Genomic DNA, 13,835 nt, shown 5'->3' with positions numbered 1-13,835 from the left:
TCCTTTTCCTTTGTTTTTCTCTTTTTCTGCCTCATTTAAGAACTGTAGCCCATGGGAAAAGGTCGAAACATTGTCTTCGTTTTCAGACTAGCAGGCCGAGTTTCTGTTTGTATCCATTATTGTCGCGAAATGTATTATTTTTCCCCGCGCTAACAATGGCCACTCGCGCGAAAAAAAAATTTCTGGCGAAGTCGGATTTGCTGACGCTATCAGCGTGCACTATCGGGATTTTGAGCACGCTTACGTATAATGAATTTGATTGCGCGACTCTGCCAGCTATGTTCTAACAGCCAATATACCATAATCTACAAATATGGTAAGCGTACGTGTCAGCTTAAAATTAAAATGGAGCCAAAGATTAGTCATGCGAGCTCGTTGGCTGTTATCTCTTGTACACCATCAAGGAGAAACATGGCCACAACTTTGGCTTATACAGAGACGACGGCCTCGGAGTGATCCGAGAATCACCCCGAAAAGCAGAGATAATTAAGAAAGATCTCTGCAGAATTTTTGAGAGGCATGGCCTTAAAATAACAATCGAAGCCAACAAGAAAGTCGTAAACTTCCTCGATGTCACTCTCAACCTTAACAATGGTAAATACATGCCCTGCAACAACCCTAACAACAACCCACTTTACATCAACAAGAAATCCAACCACCCACCGTCCATAATTGACAACATTCCACCATCTATAAATAAACGTTTGTCAGAGATTTCGTACGATGAAGAATCCTTCTACAAGGCAGCGCCGCTCTATCAGAATGCCCTCAACAACAGTGGATACAAAACATAAACTTACATTTTCATCCCAAACCTCTACCCACTCTCTAAAATCGAATCGAAGGAGAGAAATTATTTGGTACAATCCAACTTACAGCAGAAATGTAGAAACCAACATTGGACGTGTATTTCTAAGGATACTCGACGAGGAATTCCCCAAGGACAATATGCTACACAAGATCTTCAACCGCAACACAGTAAAGATCAGCTATAGTTGTATGCCCAACCTCAAGCAAACCACCGAGAGCCACAACAAATCGGTCTTAAACAGTAAAGCCATACCAACCAAAGCATGCAACTGTAGAAACCCCGCTGAGTGTCCCATGGGTAGAAACTGCCTCAAGGAATCGGTTGTCTATCAAGCGACCGTAACAACCGAAGAAAATAATCCCCCCAAGACCTATGTGGGCCTGACAGAAAACTCCTTCAAGATAAGATATGCCAACCACAATGCAAAGCTTCATTCAATAGCAAAAGAACTAAGTACAGCACTGAACTAAGTAAACATGTCTGGAACCTAAAAGGCAAGAACATAGATTACACTATTTCCTGGAAGATTCTAAAGCAGGCCGCTCCATACAGCCCTGTCTCAAATCGCTGTAACTTATGTCTCTGGGAGAAGTACTTTATAATTTGCAAACCCGAAACTTTGCAGATAATTTTGCAGACCCAAACTCTTAACAAACGAAATGAACTGTTCGCCTCATGTAGACATACTAAGAAATTCCTCCTGAAAAATTTCAACACCTACCCTGGCACGCAATAGTGTCCGTTTTTTTTTTTTATTTATTTCTAGCCCTTACTTTTAGTTCACACACGTCTGTGTTTATTCATTGCCACGCTTTAGTGTCTGTGTTCATTTATTTATTTTATTTACTCATTTATTTCTAGCCCTTACCTTTATTGCGCACACTTAAGGAAAAGAACCCATATATGGTAGGTATCACGTTATTTCAAATCGGTGAACGTTATTTCAAATCAGTGTAACGTTGTAAGTTCGCATTTGGCAATTTTATCCGACGAGTGCCACACAAGCTGTGCAGTACGAAACTAAATAGTAATAAATGCCAAGCCAAATCTTCAGTTGACCACCCCATTCTCAATTATAACACGCTCTAGTCCACTATTGAGCAGTCTGAAAGCAGTTCTGCAGATCAACTCGTTATATATATATATATTCTGTATACGAGGGAAACCCTGACCCTGTACACCCCAAGTAATCATACTTAAATAGAATGAATGTTTGTAAAGAAAATTTGCCCCGAGTGGGATTTGAACCCACGTCCCCCTGTTACTAGTCAGGTGTGATGACAACTACACTATCAGGACAACCATGCCGGCAACACGGCAATCGAAGATGTGATTTACGAGATCGGAGACGTGGTCTCCCTGGAAACTTAATTTTCAAGGTGACAGGGTAGGGGAAGCCTATAACCCCATATGAGACCCAATTAAGGATCTATTAAAGATACACGACCGAAGTCAACTTAGCGGATGACAAAGGAGAATCCAATTACGGAATCAGGGCAAATTTTCTTTTCAAACATTTATTCTATTTAAGTATGATTACTTGGGGTGTACAGGGTCAGGGTTACCCTCTTATACAGAATTTGTTTAATTGAAATTAGCCCTTTTCTTGGAGTTTGTCGGCCCTTTAGGTGTGGATTGGGCTTAGAGGCCCTGCCAAGGAATCTTATTATGATTAATATCATTTAAAGGCCCCTCCAGGGATTTTGTTGCTAATTTTCCCTTTCGGGCTCCAAAGGCCTTGTTTTGGGATTTTGTTACGGTTTACAGTTGTAGTTAAAAGTGGGCCGCATTGCTTCTTTACAATTGGTTACGCCACTCATTTTAACATATTTAGTATTCTTATCTCTTAGTTTTTGGGGTTTGTTTCTTGTATTTTGTCCATTGCTTTCTTTGTAATTAGGTTTTTTGTTATCTTTTTATTAGCACCAGTTCATTAGTCGTTATCTGTAAATACGTAATCATTAGCACTTCGATCTTATTTAATGCTCTCTTTTTTTATTTCAAAAGCTGTAAATAACTGAAGAAAGTCTCTGACCGAAACGTTTTTATTAAAATTTTTTATATTTTTGACGTCAGAAGTTATCCATCCTCGCAATTTTTAAACTTTCTACGTTCGTGTTTGCTGTGAGGTTTGGACTGCGAATCTTTATTGATCCTTCTGGCGCGGTGCACCTTTGTTGGCCTGAGAGTTCCACTAACGACTCCCTATATATATATATATACATTTATACATTTACGAGATCTACTATTATTCACCCGTTTTCAAAATCTTTGTAAATAGAGTAATACTGATTTTATCTCTTACATTGCCTTTATATGCGATAATTCCGTTCTCCTCCAGAGAAGTCTAACCAAGCCATTTAAACTCTTTCGCTCGTCTACGCGTGAAAAGATGACTAAAAAATTCCTAGACGAATCACATCACTATTACCTTTTAAATCAACAAGAGAGAATTTCTCCGAACTAACATCATAAGAATTGTGTGGTAGATAATAAGAAGAATTGCTATGGTGTCTGAATTCTGATGAAAAGGCAAATGTATTGGTTAAAGATTTGATTAGCAGAAGTATGACTGTGTTTAGACCTCAAAGTATGCAAGGTCTCATAAGACTGAATTTGCTTGTAACTCACGGAGATATTAACCGCAAAATTCGCACTCAGACAATATAGTGAGAATCTTAACCTCTATTAAACTTTTTAATTCGTTCCTCTCAATACGAAGGATGTGAAGACCTTCACAAGGCAGTGTTAAGTGAAAACACAAGCACAGAACTTCGCTCCATTTCAATGCTTTATTTGTTTGCCTAACTATATTGCTTAAACTTTACAAAATCTAGTCCAAAATGTTGCGTTCCGTGCTGGGGCCCAGCAATTAAGTCGAGCAAAGTTTTATCGATATTTCGCCATGTCATTCCTGTCTCGACCTTCACGTCCTTCATTTTTTGTAATATCATAGATAAGGTAGGCCTGAAATATAAGAAAATTCATCAGAATAAGAGATCGATATAAAACTTAGAATAATTAAAAAAAAAAACGAACAAATAGTTAAGTTGATACAGGTTTCATTCATATTTTCCCATACCATATTCTGACCTTGATCTTTTATTCCTCGAAAGTAGTTCCCAGCTGAAACTGAAACATAAATAATTTAACGACGTAAGAGATATGGACCTGAACAGTGTAACTCCCAAAATAGCTCAAATGCCGAGAAATAAAATAAAAATTATTTTAGCCTTGCCAATTGTAGTGAACTCAATTATAAGACGAGGTCTAATCTACTCAAAATCTGATTTGTAAATTTTAAAGGAACCAGGCATTAGCGGACTAGTAAGGAGCTATGTGGATGGCTGAATGGATGGATGGATGGATGGATGGATAGCTGGATGGATGGATGGATGAATGGATGGATGGCTGGCTGGCTAGATGGATGGATGGATGGATGGATGGATGGATAGCTGGATGGATGGATGGATGGATGGATGGCTGGCTAGATGGATGGATGGATGGATGGATGGATGGATGGATGGAGGGATGGCTGGATGGATGGATGGATGGATGGATGGATGGATGGAGGGGTAAAGAGGCCGGGGCGGAGGAGGAGTGGAAGAAGAAAGGAGGGTCGGTGGCTGGATTGTTCATCTCATAAAAAAATCCAGAGGCTACTTCGAAGAAGGGTTGATTAGGAAAAGACTGCATGGTATTAATGCAAAAACTATTTGGTTTCTTGTTGAAAACAACAACAACAACAGCAACAACAACAACAACAACAACAACAACAACGACAACAATCACGTCGACAGAAAGATGCCGACAAAAAAAATAGAAATCAGCTGATGGGCGTACATGTACCAGTGTTTAACTTACCACCGGCATTGTTGGCCAAACCCCGTTTACCGAATCGGTACCGATAAGTTGCACCAACGCCCCAATTCGATCTGCCATTGCTCTTCCCAATATTGCCACTAATGCCCCAACTCGATCTGCCATTGCTCTTCCCAATACTGCCACCGATGCCCCAATTCGATCTGCCATTGCTCTTTCCAATTTTGCCATTGATGCCCCAACTCGATCTGCCATTGCTCTTTCCAATACTGCCACCGATGCCCCAACTCGATCTGCCATTGCTCTTTCCAATATTGCCGTCGATGCCCCAACTCGATCTGCCATTGCTCTTTCCAATACTGCCACCGATGTTCCAACCCCTTTTAACATTTTCGTTTCTTCCACCAACATTGACACCCTTAGGCGACCAATCAACGTTGCCATTCCAATCCTTTTGTTGAGCGGGATCATTCAGAGGTGTTTCTGCAAGGGTAACTTATATATGAAATCAATAATTATCATTATTTTAAATTTTCTTCTGAAATTCGGAAATTTGAACCGAATGGATTGGCGTTCATTGGCGGGTAGTTTTCTCTTCTGGCCTGCGTGCGGTAGGCACAAATTTTGGAGCATTCCTCAAACTCACATTAGTGCAGTGCTTCTACAAAGTGAGTTTATCGCAATTACATTGATTGTTTTAACTATTTCATTTCTCATATATATGCAGAAGACTTAAAACGTTGGCCGTCAAACTACATGTGAATAAGGGAATCTATCGTTGTTCAAGCATCAAAGAACGGTTTCGTGACATTTTTTGAAAGAGTATTAAAAAAAATTTAAAATGTACTTACCAATCATGGGTATCTTCGGTTGCATCCGAAGATCACCAGTATCTTGTGCATGGGGCCCCAAGAACTTCAAATAATAATGATAACGTTGAATAATGATCATATAAAAGCAATCAATACCTAACCAGTCTTATAGCGTAGGCTTTTTGATCAAGTATCATGATACATTAAGGAAAATAAAAACGATAAGAACACTGATAAAGAACACGACAAAGCGCACTTTTCGATTGATTGGGATGAAACAAAGGCCGATTATAACGGCCGACTGAAGAAAGCAAAATATCAAAAGGGGAAAATGAAAACTTGGAATGTATACAAATAAACTGTCTAATGCGGGGATAAAAGGGAATGATCAAGTCGATATTTGTTTTAGTTCAGCATTTGATCGGTTGACAGATTGTCGCGAATTTCTTAGACTAAATAAGGGTAGTAGTGAAGCAAAGCCAAAGCAATCTCTAAACAAAGAGAGTAAGTTTCTAAAGAAATTGTGGTGTTGCATCGGTGGGGGTATTACAAGATAAATTGATTTTATCAACTGAGTTGAAAAAGGGAATCGGCCATCTTAAAGAGTCTCGAAAGCTGAGGCCCAGAAAGTTAGCACTGTTTGGTCAAGAAATTCTATTATTGATCATTAAGTTAATTTATCCGCTCATGAGATACGTTATAGTGATGTCATAATACCAATGTAAGTCATTTGTCAGCTGTGGACCTAGCCGACTCACAGGGTGAATATCAAATCGTTTCGTATACTTTATTATCTGACCATTTCAAAAGAATGTGACTTCCTTTTAGGATTCGAACGCACTTCTTTGATTGTCTGAAACTAAAGTCGTCAATAAAGATGTTTGATAACAGTGAACCAAAAGCCCACAACTGACGAAACGGAATCGATTCAATCCCTGATCACTTTCGACAAACAAGTCGCCATTGAGCCTGTGATAACTATTAGTTTGTTTCAGTTCACATCATGATATAAAAAAGAAAAAAAAATGAGGCGTTTTCTGAACCCGTAACAGAACGTTTTTATTTAAAAAAATAAGACACTCCTGAAAATTGAAAAATTGCTTCAAATGTGAAAAATATATTAACACTGCGAACGTGGTAGCTGATCTGAAACACATGAAGTTTTTGGGTACATTACCTCCTTTTCTGGCGCGGTGTTTTCCAAGGGAAATGAATTTGCCACAACCAGAGTTATAGGCAACAAAACAAAGCACTTCATACTCTGTTTTTTTGAAGAAACAAGAGTAAAAATAGTTAGATGAATAAGTATCTGTGTCACTGGGTAACCGTTGTACAAAGTTTCCGAAAAAGGACGATCATCTCTTCTCAAATTTTTCTGATGGCTGAGACACCCCGTCGCGCTCACAAATCGATTACCCGGAGAATCTTTGAGGGAAATCCTAAAATAACTCCTAGGGATAACTTCTAACTGAGCGATTTCTCATCTGGAGACAGCGAAACCATTCCTAGTTGTGTCTTGTCGAATAAACCAGATATAGTGCAATTCTGGATTTTAAACAACCACCAAGCTAAAAAGACCCCTTACTTTAGACATGGAATGAACCCTAAATTCTGTTTACGCCCGACTGCAGCTAAGAACTGAAGCAAAACAACCGTTTTATGGAAATGGATCAAGCTCTTTATCTCAATATATTTCGACTTCTTAGAGTATTAAAGTCTGGAAAAAAAAAAAAAACCTTACCACGTTTCTATGTTCACTATAAGGTGTCTGGGAAAATATGAAGGTTTTCAATTTTTCGACCATGTGCCACATTTTTCGATTTTCGGTCGGTCAATTTACAAAATCGCTCTTAAGCAGTAGTGAAAATGAGGCCTGAAAAAAAAAATTTAGACCTGTGCGGGATTCTCATAGTCGTGAATTAAGTCCTATAATATAGAACAAAGGAAATAACAGATCGACCCAGGTTACTATACCTTAAGAAGAATTCTGAACGCTGTTATCCGGCCCCGTAAGAGCACAGAGTGATCTGGGAGGTGCTATACACGTATGTGATCTTTTTGTAACAACCAAACGCTACTAATTAGCATTGTGAATGAATGATGTTATTTGATGAGGAACTTTCGTCTCATATCAGTTTCGTACTCAGACGATTCGAACCTAATTTCAGACGAAGATATTAACATGTTTACTCTCGATTTCAGGATAGTTAATAAAAAAATAAAATTGGCTAATTTCTTCGAGAAATTAAAAAAATTGATCGTTAAATTAATTAACTCCACGTCAACATAACTAATTTAAGGCAGATCATATTGCTATTTAACCTAAGAAACCGTACCCTACTTAGAAACTGATATTTAACATGGAAAACGCAATTTATCGGTACTTAGTCTAGGTGAAGAACGATCTCCTAATGGCAATGGATAAGGGTCAAGTTACGATGTTGGTGCTTCTCGACTTAAGCTCTACATTCGACACAGTCGAACATGAGATCCTTCTAGAACGATTGAGCTTATGCTCAATGATGACAAAACTGAGTTCTTGATTTTAGGTAGTCGCTAGCAACTCTCAAAAGTTTCAATCCAAAGCATCAAGGCTGGACAGGCTGAAGTCTCTCCTGTAGTGTCTGCGAGCAGTCTGGGCACATGGGGTTTGATACGCATCTAGATATGGGAACTCATGCTACAAACACATGTAGCAGCGCTTTCTTTTACTTGTACAACATACGTCATATTAGAAAATATCTATCCAGAGAATCAACTGAAAAACTAGCTAGTTCATGCTTTTATTAGTAGTAGATTGGACTATTGTGATAGCATTTTATATAAAATTCCGGAGAATCAAACTAGGAAACTGCAACGTGTTATGAATGCTAGTGCAAGACTTTTATTTATCGCGCACCCAAGTCCTGTCACATGACACCTCTGCTCGCAGAATTACATTGGTTATCAGTGCGCGCCAGGATACATTATAAGATAATTTTAACAACTTATAAAATTTTGCACGGTCATGCGCCTAAGCACCTCTCAGACCTAATTTGTAAGCTTTATTGAAAGATTGATAAGATTTACAATAGAAGTGTAAGTTTAGCTATTAGGGACAAGTCTCTGTAAGAATCAAACATCTTGGGAAATGAAAATTTTCAACTCTCCTTCATATTTTGCACGCAGTTAGGCACTCAGGAGGGGATGCACAAAAATGCCCTTTTTAAAGGTTGCAGCACTTTTGTTGCCATGGTAACAACAGCGGTTTGTTCGAGGCCTGGGGCCTCATTTTCATACTAAAGCATCTCAAAAAAAGAGTATAATGTTTATTTCTCTATCTCAAGTACAACATTACAGATTGGTACTTATACCATATATAGCGACACCAATTGTCTTCGCTTTGATACATTTAATTTTCCCTGAGAGTGAATGTGAACGCACCAATCTTGGTACAGTTTCGGTCATTTTTGATGTTGGGTAAAACAGGGAAAACGTTTATATGAATTTCTCCAAAAGTGCACCGATTCTGGAACTGAAACCCACCACCTAGTTGGCTATGATATTCTAGATTTTAAACAAGTAAAAATCTCTACAGACCGGCCTCTACTTTTTACAGGGGACATTCGCAAACGAAGCTCAAAAGTCAGCTATTGCATAATTTGGCGATGTTTACATCTAATGTTCTCAACAACCAGCGTCTCAGACAAATAAAACATGCAAGGCCTGTAAATAATGGTATGTTATGAGCAATACCCCGAAGAGAAATCTGCCTCTGGTTGTCATCTTTTAAAAAAATTGATCAGCCCTCATGGAGGGCTACTCGACGCAACTACAAACATATACCTCAAATCATGTGCATATCATCCAGATTCCGAGTGCTGCACCTTCTTTCACGGGACTTTGAGCAATCCGAAATCCTCTGAGGATACAATTTCATACTTGTAAGTCATTTCAAACATGTTAAAGTCGGTTGATCTACACAAAACTATCCCATCACCGGTCATTTGTCATAAACGTATACGTTATTACGATGTCGTGACGCTGTATTTCTCCATGAAGTTCCATCTGTCGCTCCAAAGAAGACGGGAAATGGACATTTTTCGATATTTCAGCAGATCTCCGCGCATTCTGAAGTAAAAACAACCGAAAAAAAAAAAAAGAAAAAAAGAAGAGGAAGAAGAGGAAGAAACTTTTATTGAACGCTCGTAAACACTGAGAATCTGGGAGCATAAATCTCAACTTGTCAACGGTAGTACTACGTGTAAAACCCAGTTGTAACTGTTGTAATATTCGTCTGCATGTGTTCGCACCTCAGCAGCTGCCACTTCAACGATACAGTCGTCACCAAATGTGATATCTGTCACATTCCCACCTTTCGAAGTAGCTCGAACAGCTCCTTTGTCGCTGCTGAACCCTACTGACTGATCTCCCGAGTCGAAATCGTTACCTAGTCCCGCCAACAAGTCCACTTTGGTAGAATCTTGTTGCTTCGTGTAGACGGCCGGTGGTAAAGCCCCTACCCTGTCCTTGGTAGTTTCCTCCAAAACGGTCCTCTACCTTAAGGGACGATATCTCTCCACAAATTTTTTCATAGCACTTTCAATGTCGTTGTCGATCTCTACTGAAGGTAGAGGTCGCATAAAGTTTACATTTGCAAACTCCGTGCTGGTCTGAGGGACAGGATAGTAGGATTTTTCATGAGTAAAATACTTGGCTGCCCATTTCGTTACTCTCTTCAACGACTCCTTGGTAATTAATCCAAAGTCTTGGGAATGCTGTAATGCGGTGAAGGTCTCATGCTTAAAATGTGAAACTGCATGTAGATTCTCCACAACTGTTGTGAGTAATGTGCTCAATTCAATATCTTGGAGATAATCGTTGTTAATTGAAGCTATGCTGTTGTGCAGGCGGTGCATTCCTTCTTCGAGAAGTTTAAGTGAGACTTGAGTTTTATGAGACACAGTTCCTTCAGGGCCGTTGGTTGCTGTGGTTTTCTTTATACTATGCTATTGTTTCACCTGAGAAACGGTCTTTGTGATGTTGTCATTTACATGTGATGTGATACTTTGTCTACGGCATCTTGAAGAGACAACTGTGCTTTCTCTATGCTTTGGGCTCCGATACCAAAACTGACATTAGAGACTTCCAAGAACTACACAGTACCACTTCTAAGACTTCTAAGAACGACACAGTACGACACAATACCACTGAATCCCGAAGCTAGTTTAATACAACCTGTAGCCACATCCGATATGAATAGAGTCTTCTCCATAGAACAGATGCTATGAATTTGCGTAAAAGTACACGTTTCATCCGTTCCTTCACTTGCTCCTTTCTGACCAGAGCCCATCAAGGTTTTAACGATTTTCTTAGGACTGAAGAACTTTACCTTTCGATCCCCCGAGTCAGTAAACGCTATCCCGTCTTGAAATTCACAAAGTCTTTTGATTTCTCTACAAGACTCCGAATTTTTCTTTAGAAGTTGGTCAACTTTTAGGCTGAAAGGTCGCAAACGTAAAGGCCACCGTCTAGACCAACTGCTGCAAAGTAAGCTATCTGTTTGTGATCTTCCATAGATATGATATTGAAAATGCCAGTCGGGTAGGTCACGAGTCTGACTCCGGTACCAGCAAAGCCAACTCCATTGTAGCGTAATGTCACTTGTATAATTCCTCGCTGGGAATCGTCTGCACACACCAGAATGTTTTCACTTGCAGCACAGATTGAAGTTGGCTTTTCTAAAGAAGGGCGAACCTGGACAAGCTTCAAGATTCCGAATTCAGCGGCTTCGAGTTTCCGAATTCATCACTTAAGATATCAAGGAGGCGATAAGAACAAAATAGTATATCTCTGCGATTATTACTGTGAAGCTATGAGTTGCGTAACAAATGCTGCACAATGTAATTCGAGCCAGCTAAGAACCTCTCGTAAATCACACGAAACCAGAATATGCCCAGCAAACAAACATCATGAAATAGGACCAGTCAGTCGCCTCACTGCGACTCTATAAGATTTAACTTTAGCCATTAGGAAAAAGACTTCATATACTTTTACTTCAATTTTAAGTTTATTCACTTTAATTAACTTTAATTTTAAATTTCCCCCCACTTTATTAAGCGCCTAGATCTATCATTGGATAGGCGCTATATAGATATCATTATTATCATTATTATTGTTGTTATTATTATTAACTTTTTCACAATCACTTTAGCTATGTCATTATAATCTACATAAAACATAATCTACATGAATTCAAGAATGAGAAAATTCTGACGGCGCTTAGAAGTCGGCATCTAATGGGTGATTTTTAATAAAGAGTAGGCTATTAACTGATATGTTTATACCAATACCAAATACCAAACCACTCCAGTACATACTGTTTAATTCGCTTCCTGTTCCAGCCAGCATGGTCGGAAGCTCCAAATTCCATTGCTCGTGCGTAGTTAACGCAGAATTAGGGACTTTAAGCAGTCAGTACGGCAACGCCACGGAAGACCTCGATTAAAAAATGTTTCTACTTTTAGTTAGAATTTGGAAAATGGCTGCATGTGTTTACCGTCTCATAGGGTGCCAGACCTCAAACTCAACATAACGCATAAAAATAGCGTTGAGATCCAAATGTAAATTAAAATGATTTGCCGCTGCGGTTTCGCCTCGCAGACGACGCAAATTTTGGTGATTTCACGTTATTGTTTTGTAAAAGACGGCTAAGAAATGTACAAAGTTTTAAAACGCACGTGCTGGGCTATTGTTCTGCCAATTAAATCTATTGTTTTTGTATGTTCTCGTTGCCGTAGCCGTCGTGGTTTGCTTAAAGTCCCTAATATCGCTTTTGCCGCCTGATTTCGGAGCCATGTGATAAAGTTTCACATCAAAATCTCCGAGGCCATATTCACTAGACAACTCCTTTGGACTAAGGAACAAAGTAAGGTGCTTTTTCAGCGCCATTGCGGTTTTAGCATCTTTGATAGGAATGCGGCTTCTGTGACGCTCAAATGCCGTTTCCGACTCAATTCGGTACAAGCTTACAACAGCTCTTAAAATACCAGCATTCACGGCCATCACGTAAGTTGACGATCGAGTTGGGTATCAAAGACCATATAACTGATGTGACACATGACCTTGAGGTGGATGGTATGCGGTAATTATTAACGAAGTAGGACACTCTGGCGTACTCCTACTGATATGCAATGGAAAATATGTTTTCATTGAACAAAATAAATCAACTGTCCTTATTTTGCATCCAGTTTTTAGGATATTTAGGGCGATCCGGGCTTTTTTCAGTTGTCAGTACAAGTCTATCACAAATGTCAGTTGTCAGTTAGTTTTTCAGCGATTTGTCATTTGTCAGTTAAAATTTTGGCCATTTGCCAGTTATCAGTTAACCCCATCCAGACTCTCTAACAACGCACTTCTGTTTATATTCAAATCATGTAGGGTTAATACAGTTTATGAAACAGCTTTGGAAGTCATGCCATTTTATGATATCATTTTCAAGACCTGAAGAAAAACTGAAATTGGGTCGTAAAGAGTATAGAAAAACGTCTGAATAAGCCTTATTTTCTAACCAACAAAGCGAGAAATATCTTTATGTATTGACAGTTTTCTAAATATTTTATGATAAACTTCGCTACCTCGGGTCTTGGCCGTCAAGGAGTACCTGAAAAAACTGGCGGAAGATTTCGTCGTGGAAAGTTTGAAAGTGGACAAGTCCAACATACATGGAAAAAAAATTATATCTAAATTAACCAAAATTGTTCCTAAAGTTGTCAAGAAGATTGCAGCTCCGATGAAGACTAATTTCTTTGCCTTTTATTTCCCAATACTGTACGAAAATTATTCTTATGACCTGTAAAAGGAATTGAGGAATACAAAAGGAAATAGCGGAATACTAAGTTCAACTCTCACATTGCCGTTTTCTGCGATAGTTCCGTTCTCCTCTAGACAAATGTAACCAAGCCATTTGAACTCTTTCGCTGGACTACTCGGTAAAAGATGATTAAAAATACACAGTCAAAGACTGCAAAATTTTAGAGCAAAATCGTGCGCAATCCGAAAACGATTGTGAGATGTTTACCGTCTTCTGCTGTCTTCCATAATATTGTGGCAAGAATTATTGAATTCGAAAACATAATGTGTCAGAGGCTATAGGCGAGAAATCAAAAAAAAGGAGAACTAAACTGTGTATCGAGTGCGAATGTCGAACTACCAAGATACTCCGTTAATGGCACCGGGAAACATTGGGTCAAAATTGGGTCAAGATCGAAATGCTATTGTTACACACTCATCCCGACTGCTGACGTGGCTTCGCCTCCTTAGGGGGCAGTAGCCACAAAATTTCCTAGATAAACCACATCCAGTCATTACCTTTTAGGAAAACAAGATAGAAATTCTCCTTACAATATCGA

The 13,835-nt window shown here is 39.0% G+C and overlaps 1 protein-coding gene across 4 annotated transcripts; it reads right to left on the bottom strand.

Moving 5' to 3' along the window:
• Window positions 1-3,584: 3,584 nt before the first annotated feature.
• LOC111345711 (uncharacterized) lies at window positions 3,585-7,557 on the bottom strand. 4 transcript variants are annotated; one of them, XM_088744289.1, is made up of 6 exons: window positions 7,420-7,557; window positions 6,623-6,706; window positions 5,485-5,548; window positions 4,676-5,128; window positions 3,894-3,943; window positions 3,585-3,778 (listed from the first exon to the last, which is right to left on the bottom strand). In XM_088744289.1, exons 2-6 carry the CDS (start codon window positions 6,701-6,703, stop codon window positions 3,701-3,703), a joined length of 726 nt encoding a protein of 241 aa, XP_088600415.1. In that variant the 5' UTR covers window positions 6,704-6,706; window positions 7,420-7,557; the 3' UTR covers window positions 3,585-3,700. The 4 variants fall into 4 exon arrangements, with proteins under 4 accessions (XP_088600415.1, XP_088600418.1, XP_088600416.1 ...); XM_088744292.1 differs by having other exon boundaries at window positions 3,905-3,943; XM_088744290.1 differs by having other exon boundaries at window positions 4,676-5,116; window positions 7,420-7,556.
• Window positions 7,558-13,835: the final 6,278 nt, after the last annotated feature.

The sequence above is a fragment of the Stylophora pistillata genome, chromosome 14, assembly GCF_964205215.1.
Source record: "Stylophora pistillata chromosome 14, jaStyPist1.2, whole genome shotgun sequence".
In the NCBI taxonomy this organism is placed as follows: domain Eukaryota; kingdom Metazoa; phylum Cnidaria; class Anthozoa; order Scleractinia; family Pocilloporidae; genus Stylophora; species Stylophora pistillata.
The sequence above is the reverse complement of the archived record's forward strand: the minus strand, read 5'-3'. Positions and strand labels throughout refer to the sequence as shown.